Here is a 23,081-nt window from a genome sequence, read left to right as displayed (position 1 = left end):
AGAACAAAACACTGACTGATCCTGTACCATCCTCACAATCGTTGCTATGTAGAGCCCACTGTTGCAGCCACTGTGTCAGTCCATCACGTTGAGGGTCTTCCTCTTTTTCACTAACACTCTACCTTACCAAGCATGATGACCTTCTCCAGGGACTGATCCCTCCTGACAACACATCCAAAGTAGGTGAGACAGAGTCTCATTATCCTCACTTCCAAGGAGCACTCTGGCTGTTTATTTCTTCCAAGACAGACTTGTTCATTCTTCTAGCAGTCCATGGCATATTCAATATTCTTTGCCAACACCATAATTCAAAGGCATCAATTCTACTTCTGTCTTCTTTATTTATTGCCCAGCTTTCACATGCATATGAAGCAATTGAAAACACCATGGCTTGGGTCAGGTGCACCTTACCTTAGTCCTTAAAGTGATATCTTTGCTTTCAATACCTTAGAGAGGTCTTTTGCAGCAGATTTGCCCAGTGCAATATGTCATTTGATTTCTTGACTACTGCTTCATGAATGCTGATTGTGGATCCAAGTAAAATGAAATCCTTGACAACTTCAATCTTTTCTCTGTTATCAGGATGTTGCTTATTGGTCAAGTTGTGAGGATCTTGGTTTTCTTTATGTTGAGGTATAACCCATACTGTAGGCTGTAATCTTTTATCTTCATCAGCAAGTGCTTTAAGCCCTCTTCACTTTTAGCAGGAAGGTTAGGTCATCTGCATATCACAGGTTGTTAATGAGTCTTCCTCCATTCCTAATGCCAAATTCCTCTTCATATAGTCCAGCTTCTTGGATTATTTGCTCAGCATACCAACTGAATAAGTATGGTGAAAGGATATAACCCTGACACACACCTTTCCTTATTTTAAACCACGCGGTATATCCTTGTTCTGTTCAAATGACTGTCTCTTGGTCTAAGTGTGAGGTAGATATTATTATTTCCATTTATAGAAGAGGAAACCGAGGCATCAAGAGTTAGGTAACTTGCCCCAAATCATACAGTTAATAACCTGCAGAGCCACAACTGTAACCCAGGTGATCTAGCTCCAGAATGATGGTTATGAACAATACTATCCTATCTAGTGACTGTGAAGCCTTCAAGTCAAGGAAAATCAAACCCCAATCCTGTTGCCATGGAGTCAATTCTGACTCTTAGTGAGTAGGGCAGAGTAGCACTGCCCCATAGGATTTCCAAAGAGCAGCTGATGCATTTGAACTGCTGACCTTTTGTTTAGCAGCCAAGCTCTTAACCACTGTGCCACCAGAGCTGCAAGTCAAGGAAAGGTCAGGGAAAAACTCGAATGCAGCTTAAAATCACTCTTGGTCCATGTAGCTATTTTTGATTACTAAATCAAATTACTGCCAGGCCACTTAATTCCCTGAGTGGCTCTACCATATACAAGCTTAAAAATTTGGGAAGTTAACTTAAACTTGTTTAGCTTCAGTTTCTTCTTATGTAAAATGGTTATAATAGTACTGACTGGAAATGCAGTTAATGTAATTAAAGGAGAAAATGAATATAAAAGGTTTAGTATTGTCTCCAGCACATCTTAAACACAAACAAATGTTAGCTCTCATTATTCGTAGAATCCTGATGGCTCGAAAGTTAAGCGTGCCTCTGCTAACTGAAAGGCTGTTGGTTTAAACCCACCCACCCACTCCATGGGAGAAAGACCTGTTGATTTGCTTCCATAAAGATTACAGCCAAGAAAACCCTATGGAGCAGTTCTACTACATTACATGCTGGCTGCTATGAGTCAGAATCGACTCAACAGTACACAACACCACCAAATTAGCAGAATGCCTTATGTGCTCAGTAATTAGTCGTATAATGAATGCCTGGTTTTATGAGTTCTCATGAAGAGGACATACCAAGGTGCAACAGCACACACCCATTCTAAGTATCTAGAGGGAATGTGAAGCAACTAGAAACCAAAAGTATGGAGGGAAATGCCAAGGAGGATAGCAGGAATTCCTTGACAATTCCATCTAGGACTAGCACTGACATATAACTTAATGGGCATGAATGTAAGGATGGTGAGATTTGGAGCCAGCTGAAGTTTACAACTCATCTTTGGTTCACATACTTAGTTCTAAGGATGGTTATCCTCCTTCTAAAACGATGGATGCAGGAGACCTGAGTTCCAGTTCCGGCAAATGTACCTCACACACAGCCACCACCCTTCTATCAGTGGTGGTTTGGATGTTGCTATCATGCTGAATGAAAGGAGCACTAGTAGCACAATGGTTAAGCACTCAGCTGTTAACTGAAAGGTTGGTGTTCAAACTCACTCAGCAGCTCCATGGGAGAAAGACCCAGCGATATGCTTCCATAAATTATAGCCAAGAAAACCCTATGGGGCAGTTCTACTGTCACATGGGGTCACTATGAGTCAGAATTGACTCAATGGTACCCAATAACAATATCATACAGAACAGGTTTCAGTGGCTCTTTCAGACTAAAATGGCCTAGGAAGAAAGGCCTGGTGATCTACTTCTGAAAACCAGCCATGAAACCTCTATGGATCACAATGGTCCGATCCACAAGCCATCATGCTCAGTATTGGGCAGCACTTAGATCTGTTGTGCATGGGGTCTCCGTGGGTGCAGTGCCAACCTGACGGCAGCCAACAACAACGAAGTGATGAAAGAAGAGAGCATCCAAGTGCTCTCTGTTCTCCTTATTTGAATTACAGTTCCTCTACTTATAGTACCTGTGAACTTGAGCGAGTTACTTAACCTCTCTGATACTCAGCTTTCTCATTTATGCAATGGGGATAATTTTTGCTGCATGGGTTACTATGTTAGTTAAATATCTAGCACATGGTCAGCATTCACAAGATAGCTACACAGTCCCTATAGATGCTTGCTGGCTCTAAAGTCTATTCTTAAACTCTTTTGATAGAACTACTTCCAAAAACACAAAAATGCACTGATCACGTGAATGCTTTAGCCAAACACTTGTTTGTTCTCACTCCAATATAGAAAGAATATCAACTGTTTGTTTCAAGTAATATTTATTAAATTCACCATGTTTTATTCTTTGGGTGTGCCCTCTGCTGAAATCTTGCAAAGTTAAATATGCTTTCGTTTGAACTGCTAATTGTCTTAAATGATCATGAGTCAGTCACTTCTTACCTCTCTTCGTCTCCCCTCCTTCTCCCTCACCCACCTCTAAAAAAAAAAAAAAAAAAAAAAAAAAAAAAAAAAATCTATAGCTCACTCCTGTTTGAGAATGGAAGCTAGAGACAGCTACATCAGCATTTGCATTATTGTGTGGCACCTAGCCTCATTCTACTATAATAGTTTTGTAGAGCAGAAGCCTGTGGTTTATAGAAGGATATAGTTGGACGTCAAGCTGGGGTGCTAGGCTGTATGAGTGTTATTCTTCGGGCAATGAGAAGTCACTGACGTTTCTGGAGAGGAAAATAACTATACTTAAAAGGAAGATAAAGCTGGGGACAAAGTTAAGGGCATAGTGAAGAGGCAAAACATGACAGAGAGCGAGACAGTCAGCAGAATATCTAAAAAGTCCAGGTAAAAACAGTGAAAGTCTGAACTAGGACAGTGACAGTAACAATACCACCTGTCTTAGTTTCTTAGTGCTGCTATAACAGAAATACCACAAGTGGGTAGCTTTAACAAACAGAAATTTATTTTCTCACAGTTTGGAGGCCAGCAGTCGGAATTCAGGGCACTAGTTCTAGGGGAAGGCTTTCTCTCTCACTTGCGTCTAGGGGAAGGACCTTGTCTCTTTTCAGCTTCTGATGGCATCTATCTTCCTCCATCTGTGCTTCCTTAATTCTGTGTCTAATCTGCTCTGTTTATATCTCAAAGGTGACTGGCTTAAAACACACCCTACACTGATATGGCCTCATTAACATAGCAAAGAAAACCCTATTTCTAAAAGGGATTACATCCCAAAGTATAAAAAATCCAAACCTGTTGCCATTGAGTTAATTCTGACTCATAGTGGCCCTATAGGACAGAGTAGAACTGCCCCATAGGGTTTCCAAGGCTGTAATCTTTAAGGAAGCAGACTGCCACATCTTTCTCCCATGGAGTGGCTGGTGGGTCCAAACTGCTGACCTTTAGGTTAGCAGCTAAGTATTTAACTACGGTGCCATCAGGGCTCCTTTCTCCACAAGTATAGAGGATAGGATTTACAACACATATTTTTGGAGGACACATTTCAATCCATAACACCACTTTGTATTATTATAATGCTTTATTCAGCAGTCTTCTAAGTATATATAAGTTTACTAAAGAACCCCACAAAACTAAGCAGATTAAGGAGGAAGGGCAATGTAGATTATATTTCCTTTTTTTTTTTTTTTTGGCTTATCCAGCATCTGAAAACCACAGTGGTGCAGTGGTTAAGAGCTATGGCTGTGAACCAAAAGGTTGGCAGTTCGAATCCACCAGGCACTCCTTGGAAACTGTATGGGGCCGTTCTACTCTGTCCTATAGGGTCGCTACGAGTAGGCAACCGGTGTTTTGTCCAGCATCTGAACCAACTATTTTAGAAACATCATCCATTGTGTGAGCCCAGGCAGGAGGACACTACGAAAGTTAAAAGAAAGTAAGATACTTTCTCCCCCTCCAACCACCTCCCACTTGGCAAGTACATGGCCATGTGACATAAATCAAGACAATTACATGCTTCTGCCCAGGAATCCTGAATGTGAAGTGAATGACTAGAAGGCATTGGGATAGTTAGAGTTCATTTCATTCATTTTGATGCTCCCATGTAGCATCTTGCGGTGTCACTCAGCAGCAGTGGTGACAACATTCTATGATAGGCCCATCCTGAGCAAACTGTTACTACTTCGGAGGCTTTAGAAATGCCTTGGTCTCTGCACATTTCCCAGACTGTTCCTCAAGCTTTACATGGATTCTTTGAGCCAGGGGTAGATTCTTTCCAGGAAATCTCTTTAAATTTAAGGCAGCCAGAGTCTTTCAATGACTTACAACCAAGAGCCTTGTCTACATACATACAAATCATATTTTCCCTGTTTCCCCATCTCCTTTTGCAGGTAACTTGCAAACAGTAAGAGATCCTCTTTCACTGATTAACTCACTTGTGGTCAGATCCTGAAAACTGAATCTAGATGTTCTATTATTCCCTTGGATTGTTACAAGTAATTTCTATGTAATATCCTGACACCTCTTTCCAAATCATTAATGCTTACCTTTTTTAAAAGATATTACATGTATCAAATAAAATGGCCATTATAAAGAAAAACAACATTCAGTATTCAGTAGTTTCACCTCCATGGATCCTTTGCCTTTATCAACAATTTTATGTGTTCTTTAGTCTAAACAATGTGTTATACGATAAACTTTGTAAGGAATTAAATTTTAGGAGTTTTTGAAACTTGCCAACTAACTGATACTATACTATATACGTATATTCATTCTACTTGTGACTTTACTATTTAGACTTCTTATAATTTAATTTCACAGGGAAAGTCAATCCATGTGCATTAAAAAGTATATTAAAGTGTCTGCTGGTTCTTCTGGAGGTTATTTCAATGTGACTGATTAATTTAGTAGGCACATGAGTCATAAAAAAGCCAAACCTTTGACATTATTTCTATATTAAAATCTCCAGAGCTTAAGATGGCCATATTTATAATTACTTTAATACCATAAATCATGGGTTACAAACAAAAAATACTCCAATTTATGGGTCAGGCAGATAAAGTAAATGAATGAACTGACTGAGCGTAAGAGTTCTTGTATTTGAACATCAGTCTTCTTACTGGAACTGCCGAGTTTCAGCGGTTTGGGAGAGGAGGACTGCAGTAAGCTGGAGAAACCTCGCCCTTTGAAGATGACAGCTACTGTTCAGCTGTAGCTGAAAGTTGTCGTTCAGCACTGCAGAGAACAGTCTGGAAATCTGGCTGCAAGTCCAGATTTTTATAATTAAATTTTTTGATTATTTAAATGTTGAATCATTAAAATACCCAAATGCCAAATAAATTGCCACCAAGAGCCAACTGTGGTCCATAGGTCACTAATTTGTGACTCAGATAGGGTCTTGCTTGCATGCAGCCTTCCCAAATTAAAAAGCCATTCTCAACCCTCTATTCTGCAGATCTATGACAGCAGTAATTTCCCAACAACCACTTATGTCTACAAATGAATTTTCAGTAGTGCTTTCAGAATTATTGTCTGACAACTTCCTTCATGCTATTAGGTTCAGAAATTTTTTAAAAAGAGGCAGATGAGAAATGTACTACATTATTATTTGATACACAATTTTGGGTAAAGGATGACTAGGTACTTATTTCTGCATGATTGTGTGTGTGTGTTTCCACTGAGTAAAAGAAAACTAAGAAAATGTTTCAAAAGAAATAGCACCCTTAACTTTTACAACATAAACCGACTATCAAAAAAAGCAACTCGGTTGTTAAGATTAAAGTGAGGAATTTGGGAATAAATAAAACTGGATCTCCCTGCATCTCCTTAACAGACTTCTCCTTTAACCTCCCCCCAGAAACAGCAGACTTGCTCCAGAAATTATTGGTTCCACTTAATAATTAGAAAACAGAACCAAATGCAGCCTAGGATGAAAACTGAGGAACCTTCTGAAAGACAGTTTGGGAACAATTCAACAGTGCTAGCTAATAATAGTGTAGTACCCCAAACGTATTGGCTTGCAATAACAAATTTAGTATCCTACATTCTTTAGGTCAGACTTCAACACAGGCCTCACCAGGCTAAAGTCAAAGAATCTGTCACCTTGCCTTTTCCAGCTCTGAAACCCCCCACATTCTTTGTGTCATGGCCCCTTCCTCCATTGTCAAAGATAGCAACATTGTATCTCTCTGACCAGGAATGGATTATCAGATAAGCAAGGTACACACAGGCTTACTTGTATTTATTTACTGATTTGTAGTGCACAGTTTCATTTGTTTTTCACCAGAAACCCATGTGAAATTGTGCACCACAGATTAGTAAGTAAACACAATTAAGCCCGCGAGAAAGCCTGTGGGTACCTTGTTTACTGGTTTAACCCGCCCCTGACTCTGACCCTTCTGCCATAGTCACATTTCTGACTGAAGTCTGAAAAGAGTCTTCGCTTTTAAGGACTCATGCGATTAGAGTCGCCACACGTGGATAATCCAGGACACTCTCCCTCATTGCAAGACATAACCTTAACCATAGCTGCCAAATCCCTTTAGCCACATGAGTTTAAGAGCATGGTGGCCTGCCACAAATCTCGAAAATAATAACTGTTACATATTGAGTACATTCTATGTGCCAGTTACCATGTTAACTGCATGTTTCATCTCATTTAATTATAAAACAAAATCATGAGTAAAAAGAGGAAGAAATGAAGATAAGAGAGGTTAGGTTAAGTTGCTCAAGACCACACAGCTACTAGATTACAGAGCAAAGATTAAAATCCAGGAAGTCTGAATGCACTATAATCCACAAGCCAAAATGCCACAAAATGTTCCTCGAGAAGAGGGGGCTAAAGAGAAGATTATGGTTTGATTTGGACAAATGAAGAGCGAGGCTTTGTAGACCTCTTGGCTGTTTCTGTTGTGGTTTTTGCTGTTGTTGTTATATTTCACCACATCCACTAGACATGTATATGCAAATTTATTTTTTAAATGCCTCAGGCAATGACTTAATGATTATGGCTTCTTTCTAGAAAAATTCTAAAATCAGTTCTAAAAAATTCTAAAATTAGGCCACACTGGAAATTTGCTTTAATGAAGTTTCAAGAAAACCAACAAAGTTTTTGTCTTCTTTGAAATCAAATACCCTAATACCTTCATTCTAAGCGTGAATTGGTGGTTAGAAGTATCATCAATTTAATAAACAACTTTTCATTAAAAAAGAAAAGCAAGATAAAACAGAAACAAAATAAAGCACTGGCACTGTCAACGTGCATATCTTAATTAGAATGTGTACAACATGACTGAAACGTTTCAGAAAGCATCAAATGTGTCTTATTACTCCCTACAGGACTTTCTGGCCTGATCTCTTACAATTCTATTCACACTAAACTTGCTATTATACAATTACCTGTACTCTATGCTTTTGCGCCTATGTTCCCTCTTCTTGAAATGTCTGAACTTCTTTTTTGAAACGTCTGCTGATTCTTAAAAGCCTCAATTTAAATGTCACTTAGTGATTCAGCCTGTCCTTACTGAGGCTTAAACCAGATTGGTGACTGCTTCCTCTGGGCTTCCGACAGCTCTCTGCACATTTCTCTGTCACAAAATGTACTACACTGTATTGTCATGATTCATTTACACTACCTCCATCTATTAAACACGACAATAACCTTACCATGCTCCTATATCCAAGTGTTGGTGTAAAGAAAAGTGAAAGAAATCTGGGACATCTCATGGGTTCTTACTCCCACACAGTCCTTATGCAACACATTTTTACTATTCTCTCTATTATTCTTCTTCGAACTGGTGCTGTTTAGCAGTACTTGCTGCAGTAGTTTGGTTAACTATATACAGTAGTCAATGTCTGTGGTCAGTAGCCTCTAATATGGCCCCCAGTGATCTCTACCTCTTGGTGTTCACATCCCTGTGCAATTACCTCTCCTTTATCATGGGCTGGACCTAGTGACTTACTTCTAACCAACAGGCTACAGCAAAAGTGAGACTACTACAAAAGATGGTAACCTCCATCCTGCTAGAAGACTCTCTCCCTGTTGGCCTTGATGCAGCAATCTGCCATGTTAGAGAGGCCTACATGGCTAGGAACCGAGGACATCCTATAATCAACAGCCAGGGAGGAACTGCAGCCCTCAGTCCAAAAACCCTTAAGTAACTGAATCCTGTCAACAACCATGGGTGAGATTGGAAATGAATCCTTCCCCAGCCCTGGATGACACCTTGATTGCAGCCTTTTGAGAGATAAGCAGAGGACCCAGCTAAGCCATGCCCAAATTCCCGACCCACAGACACTCTGAGATAATAAATATGTTTGGTGGTTTAGGCTGCTAAGTTTATTATGATTTATTATGCAACAATAGATAAATAATACAATATCATTCCCTTTGATGAAAAGCAAAAGGAAACTTCTTTGGCATCAGAAGTTATATGATGAAAGTACTAATCACAATCCACTAAAATAGGTGGCAACAGACAGACAGCAGAGAGCAGGATCCCAGCAGTCAGTGTGGCTATCTGCCTCACCCTAGCAGAAGCACACAAGAGAGACAAAGCTCCTGATTTGGGAGAAGAAACTCACCCTCAAGACCCAAAAACCCTTGACCTGGATGTGACACTGCAGAGATAGCAACCGCAGGTGGTGGGGCGGGGGGAGCATCAAGCTGAGAGAATGTCACTGGAAGGTTACATCCATTGTAAGATTAGCTCAGCGGCAGAAGCAGATGAACTCTGTTCCATGGGGCAATCGAACAGTAAGGAAGCATAAAGAAGGTCAAACTTTCATTCCGGCTAGCATGTCAAAGCCAACAATCAAGAAATGAAATGAAGGCATCCACTGAGCTTAAACTTCTGTAATCCTGTCTCTACAGGTGTCTGTTGCTAAGACACTGCTATTATTACACTCCTGGCATGTATAATCTTTTTATTCCCCTACATGAGTTTTCAATCCTATGCTTTTCATATAAAAATCTCAAAATAAAACTCGAATAATACATCCATCTGCGACAAAGGTGAATTTGGGTTTAACGACTAACCAAGTCTAAGCAGGCAAGTCTTGCTAACGAGGCAGCTCCCATCCTCTCAGTGCTTGGGTGAGCTTGCATAGAGGCTGGCTTGCATGAAACACATACCACTGGGTGCTCTGATGATCAAACCGTGGCTGGGCTGGAGGTTGTACATGGATATGACAGCTGCGCTGACAGGCTGCATAAGGGGTCTGGAAACCGCTACATTGGAGCTGATGTGCTTTCCCTACTCGCTGACAGATTGAGATAGCACAGACTCATTTCCAAGCTTTTCATCTTTAAAAAGGCAATTCCAGCTCCCTGAGCCTTTGAGCCTGTTCCATTTTGAGCTGCCTGCTAATTGTATGCGTGCACATATGTGTTTCAGAGAAGAGACAAGCACACTGCCTTGGCCTCCACACTGACTGTGCAGACACATCTCACTTCCGTTCTCTGCAAGTTTTCTAAATGTGGCCTGAAGTTTTCTAAACATTAACCCTTCCCAGGAATCAGAGCGCACACTGTTCTAGAGACGCTTCCGTGATTGTTTAAAAACAGCTTTTCATCATTAATTCTTTGAGTCTTAAAGCTTCGTCTTTCAATTTGCTTTTGCAATCATGTTTACATTTTCAAATTCTTAGTAATAACTAAACAGCACAATGATATGTAATGAAGTACAGGAAATGAATGAGGCACCTTTTAGCTGTAGGGGCCATATTTCAAATTTTAAAACCTAACATCTGATTTTCACGTTTAATAAAAAGGATGACATATACTATAATTTTATTATATTTTGCAATGCTGATTCCAGGAAAGAAAATTGGAGTAGTTGCTCATACAAATGCAAAAGTCTCTCCCAATAGTCATGGCAACTAGTGGCCAGATGGTAGGATTGTCTGAGTGTCTCATTGTGATTCTTTAGAAAAGAAATCCACAGAAAAGCATCCAGGCTCATAAAATCTTCCCTGCTTGAGAAATGATCAGACTGACTGCTTCTTTAGAGGCCATATTCTCTACTCTGGGGAGATTAGTATCCACAGTAGGGCCTTGGTTGCGCACAGCTCATTCCTGGGGTATCACAATCTAATGCTCATTCACAAGAACAACAGAAGCCTCCCCCACCCTCCAAAGAACAACAAATCCTCCTACTGAAGGAGTTTTCCTAACTTTCAGAGACAGTGCTAGTCAATAACACTGAGTTTTCCTTCCTTTTCTAAGCCCCTGTTCACAGGTACACAGTAAGTACAGTTGAATAAATAATACATTGAGTCCCTTGCTCAAACAAAGCTATCCATTTGATGAAAATTAATGAGTAAGTTAAAAAGTAACCAGACAAAAGTGCCCAGCTGAAAGGATCCCAGGGTAATAAGACATTTCCTCAAGAGAATAGTGTCTAATAATACAATAACAATAATAGCAGCTAACATTTTTTAAATATTTCTTCTGTGCTAGGCATTATACTAAAGATAATGTATCCAGATTAAAGAAAAAAGAAGATACAACTAAAATCATCTTGTTTATTTAGGAACTCTTTGTTAAAGCTGATATGCATATTTTTCACTGCCTGTTCTTTATTATTCCCTCTGCTCTGTGGTTGCTGGCACCCTATCCTCCCTGCCACTGCCCCCAGTATTCTTTATTCCCTTACCATGTATATACCAGTAATTGCTATGCTACACCACACACACACACACACACACACACACACAGATTCATCTGTCTTGTTCTGTACTTGTGTTTTTTTGTTTTTTATTATGTTTTTATTTTGGTGAAAGTATACACAGCCAAAGAGGCACCATTTCAACAATTTCTACACGTACATTTCAGTGACACTGGTTACATTCTCCAAGTTGAGCTACTATTCTTGCTATTCTTTTTCAAATTATTCTACCACCATTATCTTAAACTCACTACCCCCTATTCTTCCCATCCATCCTTTTGAGTTACCATTGTCAATGTGATCTCACGTAGATAGTTCTTTAAAACAGCACAATGCTCAAAGCAGATGTACTTTACTAATTAAGATAAGCTACTTTTTGGTTCAAAGAAGACTTCAAGGGGTAGTTTTGGTTTACAGCTTAAAATTTAAAGATTATCTCAGGGCAAGTACTTGTAGTTTTGATAAAATGAATCAAGAGCTCTTATTTAACAGCTGATGATGAGGTTACTGCCCATCCATACAATATGTGACCAGCTTCAATTTAAATTCTTGTTGGAAGAAGACAGAATATAAAGAAATAATGTTATTGCAGCCTTTCCAAAATATTATTTCTTTAGATTATAAGGAAATTACCTTTTCTAGCATCATTTATATGGAACTTTAAAGAAACACACACAAGGCAGCTATTTGAGGGAGGGGCATGCATGGGTTACAATTGGCTTAAAATCCTTGCCTTCATTGCCCGGTAGTAAATAGTTCTCTGAAACCTTTTGTACATGGCAGTAGCATCCAAAACTCTTTGGAATGCTAGGAAACCAACAGTAATAAAGAAAAGTGACAATAACTTAATACCATCATAAAAGCCACAACTATGTCTCCATAATCACCAAACTAAGTGAGTCTGACAAACAGGATGCTAGTGATGATGGGGGGAGAAAAGGTCAGTATTGAGCATGTTAGAGAAAAAGAAGTGACCACAAGAATAAGATCATAAAATGTAAGCACTAGGAGCATTCAATAGCTATAAAAAGTTAGGTACTTTCAGAAATGAAAGCTCCTTGGGGAACACTACAAGAGGTTCTTTGATTAATGACAACATAGTAGAGTCCCTATGTGCTTAGACAATTTATGTACCTCCTGTGATATGTGACATAGACCAAAGCCAGAATCAGAAGGCCCTGGAATGTCAGGCAGTGTCAGGAGAAACATATTGAGTAGGCAACAGAATAGCATAATTTGAAAGGCCCTAAGAAATTCCCTCTGCCTTCTTGGCTAAAGCCTCAAAGTTTACCACTGGAGAATCATTTCCCTATGTTAAGCTAACAACAGGTTTTTGAGAGGAAAAAAGGTAGAGTAGATTTTGTGGTCAAAGGAAATAAACGGATACTAGGTACCATAAGAAGTGAGAGAAGTGAGTAAGAGAAGACATCACTACGGGCTACTAATGGAAGAGAAAGAGAGAAAACTAAGGAACTACGCATCTTACAATTTTGCATGGGTGATTCTAAAGCAAGAATTCTCAACTGTGGCGCTACTGATATTTTGCGACATATAATTCTTTGTTGAGGAAGGCTGTCCTGTACATTATAAGATGCTTAGCAGCATCCCTGACCTATAACTACCATATGACAGTAACATACCCCCCACGTTATTACAGCCAAAAATGTCTCTAGACATTGTCAAATGACCTCTGAGAGAAGAGGGCAAAAACATTCTCATTTGAGATACACTGCTTAAAGGATCAATTTACTCCCTGAATTTGGCAAGACCATTAGCCTGGCAGGAACATTATCCACTCCTTCTCTCTACCCTTCCCATTCTCCTGTCCTCACTCTAAAGGGCCACAGAAGAGTATGAAGATAATACACTCATCAAAATAGAAGAAGAATCAAAGCCTTTTTTGTATTGTTATAATCAGTTGAAGTTCTTAAGTTTCAAATGAGAGCCTCTTCACTCAGAAGACGTTTATCATTTGATAATTCCAAAATCCAGCAATCTTGGTTCCGTTTTTGTTTCCAAAGATGTTTTATTCCTTGTCTATTATGCAAGACCAATTCTAAGAGGAGATGTCCAGTAACATTGAAGAAGATTTTCCCAATTTAATTAATGCTTATGTGAGTGATCCAAGAAAGCCAATAGTGCCCATAAATAATCTAGAAAGTTTGTTATGCATAAAAATTGAGTTATTTTTGTAATCAGAGATAATAATAAATGGGTTTCCAACATCATGGCTTCTGTGACTCTAACTCTTCTCCTTTCCTTTCCTTTTTCTCTTTTCCCTTTTCTCCCTCCTTTCTCTCTTTCTTTCCTTATCTACACCCAGGGTTTCCTCTATGAGTACAGAAAAGAAATGTGAAGAGGAGAAAAATCATGAAATGTTAATTAGGAGGAAAAAATAACACCCTCACTAGGAGGAAAAATATTTTAAGGAGCTTAGAAGCACACAAACTGCTACACCATTTGTGCAAATGTTACAACTGAGTCATTAGTGCAACTGTCTAATAGAGTCAGAGGCCAGATAACAGTGATTTATATTTCTTCTACTGACTTCTGATTTAAGATTATTATTATAAGATTTGTAGGGGAAAAATTCCTCTTGGAGTTGAAGCTAATGAACTGGAATAATCTATATGAAAGTTAGTTTAATTACAGAACGTTATAAATTGAATAACGTATTTCTACATAAAATATGAATTTTTTTGCTTATTTTTATATAGTTGCAAATTGGACAGATGGTGAATAGCATAAGAACTAAGAGTAACACACAAAAAAAGACCAGATTTACTGGCCTAAAGGAGACTGGAGAAATCCCGAGAGTATGGCCCCCAGACACCCTTTTAGCTCAGTGGTGAAGTTATCTCCGAGGTTCACCGTTCAGCCTGGGAGTGGACAGCCCCGTAAAACCAAATGAGACTAATGAGGTACAGGAGTCCAGTGACAAGGGCCAGAGGGCAGAAGGGGACAAGGAAGCTGGTGACAGGGAACCCGAGGTTGAGTAAGGATATTGTTGATGTGTTGTGAGATTGTTAACCATTGTCATAGGGCAACATTTGTAGTAACTGTTAAATGAGAAACTATTTTGTTCTGTAAGCCTTCATCTTAAGTGAGAATAACAGCACAATTGGAAGAGCGTATTCAGTGTCACTGAACTGTGCATGTAGAAATTTTTGAAATGGTGTATCTTTGGCTATGTGTATTTTCACCAAAAAAAAAGGTTGAGAAGTTAGTGGGTTGACATGTTGTGGGGTTGTTAACCAATGTCATAAAACAATATGTGTACTACTGTTTCATGAGAAACTATTTGTTCTGTAAGCCTTCACCTGAAGTACAATTAAAAAAAAAAAAAAAAGAACTAAGAGTAAGCAGGCTTGTCTCATGGCACCCATTTTGCCTCTCACTAACTGTGTGACCTTGGTTAAGGCAACTAATCTCTTTGAGCCTCAGTTTCCTCATTTGTGAAAGGGAGGGGACTGAACTAGATTTTCTTTAAGAATTCTTCCATCGCCAAAATTTTATGATCATGGGGAAAACATAAATAATCATCTGAAACTGAAAGAAGAATTGTGCAATTCTACCAACTACAGAAGGTAATTACTCTGTAACATACATAATTTCTATTCCAGAGTTACAGAGTTATAAAAGCAAAAAAGGCTTATTTTATTGATCAAAGCTCCTGACTATAAAGTGTATTGCGCTTGGATTCATCTTTAAATTAGAATACCTATGAATAGCTTTCAGATGGGGTAAGCAATTTTGAGAGTCTGCTGGGTATAGTGGTGAGAGTGTCAGTTTGTAAAGTTTTGCCAGGGGGGCTCTTCAACAAGAAACAGAGCAGAAGTACAGAAGCAAACTAAATTCTGAACTCTAAGAGCTCAGCCACAAACATCAGGGAAAGGCTCATCAGTGGTATCCAGACATTTATTCTGGAATGCCTTTTACTGCAAGTATGTGGATGTCTGTCATAAGAATTGGAAGAAAATAACTTCCAATTTTTATCAAAGAAACAAAGTCCTGCTCTGGTCTTGAACAAGTTCTTGAGATGGTATAGCCTAGATGCCTTCAGCCATAAGGCAAATCCCCATAAGAGGAGTCATTTCTTCCAGGCTTCTGACAAAGAAATTCTTTTGTAAAAAAGGTAATATCAAATTGTAGGAAAGAAAGTTCTAAAGAGGTGAAATTTAAACATTCATTTCCTTTACTAAACTCTGAATACGTGCAGACTCTTCATGGTCTACAATAATAACTTTTGGCAATGATCGCCTGAATCAGGACTGCAAAATAAAAATCTACTCATATTCCCTAAAAGATCCAACTTTTGTGTACTGATATAAATTCTCAAATTTGTAGACCTTGCCTTAGTAGATAGGAAATTTAAGGGCAAGAAAGTTTCTCTTCTTCAAGTGGAAACATAGAAATAAGTGGTGCTAGTTAGAAGTTCCAGGGCTTTGTTAGGAAAATATATCCCATCATCTGCCAGGTCTTGAAATTTTTGGCTCATTCCATCGGCACAAAAAGCATGGCCTGAACAGTTTTCTTAAGATGATTTAGACCTTCCTTGGCATTCTTGGAAGGGGATACTTCATTTACATCATTAGATACTTTGGAATCCTAAGGGAAAATTCTCCCTAAGTAGTCAAAACAAACAGTAATTTGTGGGATTTTACTTGGAAGGAAAATACACTGGGAGATACAAAGCCAAAGCAGAAGATTCTCTGTAATGGATGAAAACTAAACCATCTCGTGGATTTATACCCAACAGACAGACTCAGAACGGAAATGAATCTCTTGAAAATATACTGCCCTGAAGAAACAATGCTCACGCAACACTAGACTAAACTGTGTGTCAGATACTGTTACTTAAAATCTTTAACATTTTTCAAGGATACAAGAAACACAAAAATATCACTAGGAAGTAAAAAAACATACAAAGCCTTTTAAGTCTCTAATTCCAAAGATCAGCAGACTCCTTGAAAACTGCCAGCACTCTTATTTTTAATGAGCACATCATAAAATATCACTTTGTGCGGTACAATAGTTTTATTTTAGATTGTGTTTGTTGTTGTTAGCCATTAAATTGGAACTCAGGCTTATCGACACTACTGATACAGTAAACTGTGTGTTTCTATTCTGCTTTTATTTATTAAGACTTGTTCTTTTCATATTCCTTTCTTTCTGTTGAAACTATCTCTGAGTAAAGGATAGAGAAAGTCGTCCTTCAGGACACACTGCCATTCAATGTGATGAAATTTAGCCTAAGGAAAAAGTGCAGAATGATTCCCAAAATGTGAAAATGTTTAGGATGAACTAACAACAACAACAGAAAAAAAAGCAGGAACTTGTAAATTCAAGAGCATTTTTATATTAAATATCTTTTCTAACTTCAGGATATCTTCGATTATACCCCATAGATTGTGGACACTTCTGTTTATATTTGATTTCCATCATTCGGTTTTACATAAATGCTATATAATAATTTAGAGGAAGGTCCTCCCTCCTGCTCTAATTGACAAACAGGATATCAATTAGTACACAGTGTAGTCACTATAATGAAGACGTAGAAGTAGACACGTTAATACAATAGCAATAAAATAACATCTTTATTACAGATTTATATTTTCACTAGAGAGTGTTACTGAATGTCTTTCCCTGGAAAAATGTAAGTATTATTTGTACATCCATCTGATAAACATCATAAGGTTGGGGATAGTGTAAAAAGTGACAGGAATAACATTTTTAGGTACTCTCCAGTTTTACATGTTTTTCTAAAAGATGTTACCTTTATGTTGCTCCTATTTAAAAAGTATAGAAATCCAAAGGAATGTTCCATTTCACACCCACATTTCCTCAAATCCCATAGTCCTCAAGCTACTCTTCAAGCACCATTTTCTTTTATATTCTACAGGTAGGAACCTGTAGACTATGAAATGAATAGGCTGTCTTATCCTGTCTAACTTCACACACTATTAACACTAAAGACCTCCCTGAACAGGACTGCGGATGGTACTAAAAAGAGTGGTATTTCATAAAGCAAACATAACAGAACCTCTTTTGCGCAGTTACCCAATGCACTATTCAGAGGTGTGAAGAATCTCAATTCTCTTTAACATTCCTAGTACCCCCAAAAACCTATTTATGGGGGAAAAAAATCATCACAGGATTTATGTCATTATTCATTATTCAAAAATCTACTATAATATAAAAGAAATGTCTTTAGGGTTTTTTTCTCGTATTTACCAAAGTAATTAACACAAGTTCTGAGTATAAATAGTTTAAAAGTATAAAATTTAGTATAATATTAATCTAGTTATTTAATTTTTCTTTATGTTCCTAACAGGAAATATAAAATTTATCCAGAACAACTAGGTATTCCTTTCCTTAGCACAGATTCAGAATTAACTACCAAATCAAGAAGACATGCTTTTGCTTAAGACATGTTTTGTTATAAGGGAGTATTTTTAGAATACTGATCAAACAAAACAGAGTCAAAAGAAAAGTTTAAAAGTAAACTTAAGGCACAGAAATATTTGATTTTATAAATAGCCTCCACTTACCTGTGCATGAATAATCATCAATTCTGATGTATCCAGTTTTGCAGATGCACATGAAAGAACCTGGGGTATTGACACACATCGTATTCTCACGGCAGTAATGGCGCCCCTCGGCACATTCATCAACGTCTAGGAAGAAAAAGTAGGGTCAAGGGGTCAACAGTGGCCAATATTCTAGAGTTTCTCTATAGTTTTCTTTAGTGGGGGGAGGGAAGAGCTACTAATTCAATAGCATTTGAGAAACGTATTCAAAACATCTCCTTTAATAGCAATGTTTGATGTTCAAATGACAGAAACCATGTGAGATTTTCCAACAGTTCTTGCTGGAGTTTCAAATAGGTCTGTGCATCAGCTTGCATCATTCAAAATACCTTTTGAAATTTTCAGTGCATTCATCTACCTGTGTTTGATAGAACAACTACAGGAGATGGCACGTGACCCATCACTCCAGGGATGATGCTGTGCAAATAACCGGGACTCAATTCAATCTATTACAAACCCCAACTTGTTTCCAGCACTGAGGGCATCAAAAGTGTAATTCACACATCCCAGGAACCTATATTTTCGAGCTTCAGGGTTCTTGGCAGTCATCTAACATTTTATTATTTTTTTAAAAAATTATACGAGGAGAAGAAGGTTTACAGGACAAACTAGCTCCTCATTAAACAGTTAGTACACATATTGTTTTATGACATTGGTTAACAGCTCCACAACATGTCAACACTCTCCCTTCTTGACCTTGGATTCCCTGTTACCAGCTTTTCTGTCCCCTCCTGCCTTCTAGTCCTTGCCACCCTGCTGCTGTGCCCCTTTAGTCTCGTTTTGTTTTATGGGCCTGTCTAATCTCTGGTTGAAGGGTGAACCTCAAGAGTGACTTCGTCACTGAGCTAAAATGGTGACTGTGGGCCATTCTCTCAGGGTTTCTCCAGTCTCTGTCAGGCCAGTAAGTCTAGTCTCTTTTTGTGAGTTAGAATTTTGTTCTACATTTTTCTCCAGCTCTGTCCAGGAGTCTCTATTGTGATCCCAGTCAGAGCAGTCAGTGGTGGTGGCTGGCACCATCTAGCTGTACTGGACTCAGTCCGGTGGAGGCCTTGGTAGCTGTGGACAATTAGTCCTTTGGACTAATCTTTTCCTTGTATCTTGTTCTCTTCATTCTCCCTTGCTCCCGAAGGGATGAGACCAGTGGAGTATCTTAGATGGCCGTTCACAGGCTTTTATGACTCCAGACACTACTCACCAAAGTAGAATGTAGAACATTCTCTTTATAAACTATGTTAGGCCAGTAGAGTTAGAAGTTTTCCGAGACTATGGCCCCACAGTCCTCAGCCCAGTAATTCGGTCCCTCAGGGAGTTTGGATATGTTTATGGAGCTTCCATGACCTTGCCTTGTACAAGTTGTGTTGGCTTCTCCAGTATTGTGTACTGTCTTAACCTTCACCAAAAAGTTATCACTTATCTATTGTCTATTTAGTGTTTTTCCATCCACACCTCTCCCCTCCCTTGTAACCATCAAAGATTATTTCTTTTTGTGTGTAAACCTTTTCACGAGTTTTTACAGTAGTGGTCTCATACAATATTTGTCCTTTTGGGATTGACTTATTTCACTCAGCATAATGTCCTCCAGTTTCATCCATGTTATGAGATGCTTCGCAGATTCATCGTTGTTCTTTATTGTTGCATAATACTCCATTGTGTGTATGTACCATAGTTTATCTATTCATCTGTTGATGGGCATCTAAGCTGTTTCCATCTTTTTGCTATTGTGAACAATGCTGCAATGAACATGGGTGTGCATACATCCATTTGTGTGACAATTCTTATTTCTCTAGGACACATTCCTAGCAGTGGGATTGCTGGATCATACGATATTTCCATTTCTAGCTTTCTAAGGAAGCACCATATCATTTTCCAAAATGGTTGTATCATTTTGCATTTCCACCAGCAGTGCATAAGAGTTCCGATATCCCTGCAGCCTCTCCAACACTTGTTATTTTCTGATTTTTTTTATTCACGCCAGTAACGCTGGGGTGAGATGGTATCTTATTGTGGATTTGATTTGCATTTCTCTAATGGCTAGTGATCTTGAGCATTTCCTCACGTGTCTGTTAGCCACTTTAATGTCTTCTTCAGTTGAAGTGTCCATTCTTTTTCTTTGTCCATTTTTTAGATGGATTATTTGTCTTTTTGTAGTAGAAGTGTTGGATTTTCCTGTAGATTTTAGAGATTAGACCTTTTGGGATTTGTAATAGCCAAAATTTTTTTCCCAGTCTGCAGGTTTTCTTTTTACAGGTGAAGACTTTTTATTTTTTTATTGTACCTTAGATGAAGGTTTATGGAACGAATAGTTTCTCATTAAACACTCAGTATGCATATTGTTTTATGACATTGGTTAACAAACCCACGACATGTCAACACTCTCCCTTCTCAACCTTGGAGGACCTTTTTTTTTTTTTGGTGAAAATATACATAGCCATAGTTACACCATTCCAAAGTTCCTACATGTACAAGTCATGTACAATTCAGTGACATCAATTACATTCTTCCAGTGCTGTTGCTATTCTCACTATCCTTTTACAAATTATTCCATCACCGTTATCTTCAACCGGGTGAAGTTTTTTTGATGAGCAGAGGCATTTAATTTTTAGAAGATTCTAGTTAACTAGCTTATCTTCTGGAGTTTGTGTGTTATTAGTTATGGTTTGTATCCTGTTAATGCCGTGTATTAGGATCTGTAGCGTTGATCCTATTTTTTCTTCTATGATCATTATAGTTTTTGGCTTTATATGTAGATCTTTGATCCATTTTGAATTAGTTTTGGTGTGTGGTGTGAGGTATGGGTCCTGTTTCATTTTTTTGCAGATGGACATTCAGTTTTGCCAGCACCATTTGTTAAAAAGACAGTCTGTTCCCCATTTGATGGACTTTGAGCCCCTGTCGAAGATCAGGTGACTGTAGGTGGATGAATTTACATCTGGGTTCTCAATTCTGTTCCATTGGTCAATGTATCTGTCGTTGTACCAGTACCAGGCTGTTTTGACTACCGTAGTTGCATAGTAGGTTCTGAGGTCAGGTGGTGCAAGTCCTCCTACTTTAGTCTTCTTCTTCAATAGTGCTTTACTTATCTGGGTCTTCTTCCCTTTCCATATAACGTTAGTGATTATTTTTCTATCTCTTTAAAGAATGTTGTTGCTATTTCGATTGGGATTGCATTGTATTTGTAGACTGCTTTGGGTAGAATTGTCATTTTCACGATGTTGAGTCTACCTATCCATGAGCATTATATGTTTTTCCATTTATGTTTATTTCTTTTGGTTTCTTGCAGTAGTGCTTTGTAGTTTTCTTTGTATACAAAAGATGTATACAGGGATGTCTTTTACATCCCTGGTTAGAGTTATTACTAAGTATTTTGTTTTTTTTAGGGGCTGTTATAAATGGTATTGTTTTCCTGATCATTGTTCTCTTTATTGGTGTAAAGGAATCCAACTGATTTTTGTATGTTTATCTTGTATCCTGCTACTCTGCTGAATCTTTCTATTAGTTCCAGTAGTTTTCTTGTGGAATCTTTTGGGTTTTCTATGTATAGTATCATATCATCTGCAGATAGGGACAGTTTTACTTCTTCATTACAAATTTGGATGCCCTTTATTTCTTTTTCTAGTCTTATTGCTCTACTTAGGACTTCCACCACAATGTTAAATAGGAGTGGTGATAAAGAGGCATCCTTGTCTTGTTCCTGTTTTCAAGGGGAATGTTTTTAGCTTCTCTCCATTAAGAATGATGTTGGCTGTTGGTTTGGTATAGATGCCGTTTATTACGTTGAGAAATTTCCCTTCTATACCTATTTTATTGAGAGCTTTTATCAGGAATGGGTGTTGGACTTTGTCGAATGCCTTCTCTGCATCGATTGAAATGATCATGTGATTCTTTTCTCTCCTTTTATTTATGTGGTGGATTTCAATGATTGATTTTCTAATGTTGAACCATCCTTGCATACCTGATATGAACTCTACTCGGTTGTGGTGTATTAGTTTTTTGCTATGATGCTGAATTCTATTGGCTAGAATTTTGTGGAGAATTTTTGCATCTATATTCATGAGAGATACTGGTCTGTAATTTTCTTTTTTGTGGTGTCTTTGCCTAGTTTTGATATCAGGATTATGCTGGCTTCATAGAATGAACTCAGAAGTATTGCTTCCTTTTCTATGTTCTGAAATAGTTTGAGTAGTACTAGTACAAGCTCTTATCTGAATGTTTTGTAGAATTCTCCAGTGAAGCCATCTGGGCCAGGGCTGTTTTTGGTTGGGAGTTTTTTTTTTTAATTACTTTTTCAATCTCTTCTCTTGTTATAGATCTCTTCAGATTTTCAACATCATTTTGTGTTAGTTTGGGTAGGCAGTGTGTTTCTAGAAATTTGTCCATTTCTTCTAGGTTTTCAATTTTGTTGAAGTATAGTTTTTCATAATATTCTGTTATGATCCTTTTTATTTCAGTTAGGTCTGTTGTAATGTCCCCCATTTTATTTCTTATTTAGGTTATTTGCATCCTCTGCTGTTTTCCTTCTGTTGATTCGGCCAGTGGTTTGTCGATATTGTTGATCCTTTCAAAGAACCAACTTTTGGTTTTGTTAATTCTTTCTATTGTTTTTCTATTCTCTATTTCATTTATTTCTGCTCTGATCTTTATTATTTCCTTTCTTCTGGTGGCTGTGGGCTTCTTTTGCTTTTCTCTTTCTTTTTGCTTGAATTTTGATTTTGTCCCTTTCTTCTTTTTTGATGTGTGCATCTATTGTTATAAATTGACCTCTAAGCGCTGCCTTTGCTGTGTCCCAAAGGTTTTGGTATGATATGTTTTCATTCTTGTATGATTCTAGAAATTTTTTTTTTATTCCATCTCTGATTTCTTCTATTACTCAGTGGTTTTTAAGCAGGGTGTTACTCAGCCTACATGTAATTGATTTTTTTTTTCTTGCTTTCCCGTTATTAATTTCTACTTCGATGGCATTCTGGTCAGAGAAGATACTTTGTATTATCTCAGTGTTTTGGATTTTGTGGAGGGTTGCTCTGTGGCCTAAGATGTGGTCTATTCTGGAGAACATTCCATGTGTACTGGAAAAGAATGTGTCCTTTGCAGCTGTTGGGGGGAGTGTTCTATGTGTCTATGAGGTCAAGTTGGCTGATTGTGCCGTTTAGATCTTCTGTATCTTTGGTGAGTTTCTT

The 23,081-nt window shown here is 38.1% G+C and overlaps 1 protein-coding gene across 2 annotated transcripts in view; it reads right to left on the bottom strand.

The window, feature by feature from the left end:
* The window catches only part of NELL2 (neural EGFL like 2), a 420,771-nt gene that overhangs the window by 168,219 nt on the left and 229,471 nt on the right, over nt 1–23,081 (bottom strand). For both annotated transcript variants that reach the window (XM_012557904.1, XM_004384560.2), the window contains one exon: nt 17,869–17,994. In XM_012557904.1, the coding sequence (XP_012413358.1) occupies nt 17,869–17,994 (126 nt within the window). The remainder of the gene's footprint in view (nt 1–17,868; nt 17,995–23,081) is intronic.

This window comes from Trichechus manatus, unplaced genomic scaffold (assembly GCF_000243295.1).
Source record: "Trichechus manatus latirostris isolate Lorelei unplaced genomic scaffold, TriManLat1.0 scaffold00123, whole genome shotgun sequence".
NCBI classification, from domain to species: Eukaryota; Metazoa; Chordata; class Mammalia; order Sirenia; family Trichechidae; genus Trichechus; species Trichechus manatus.
The sequence above is the reverse complement of the archived record's forward strand: the minus strand, read 5'-3'. Positions and strand labels throughout refer to the sequence as shown.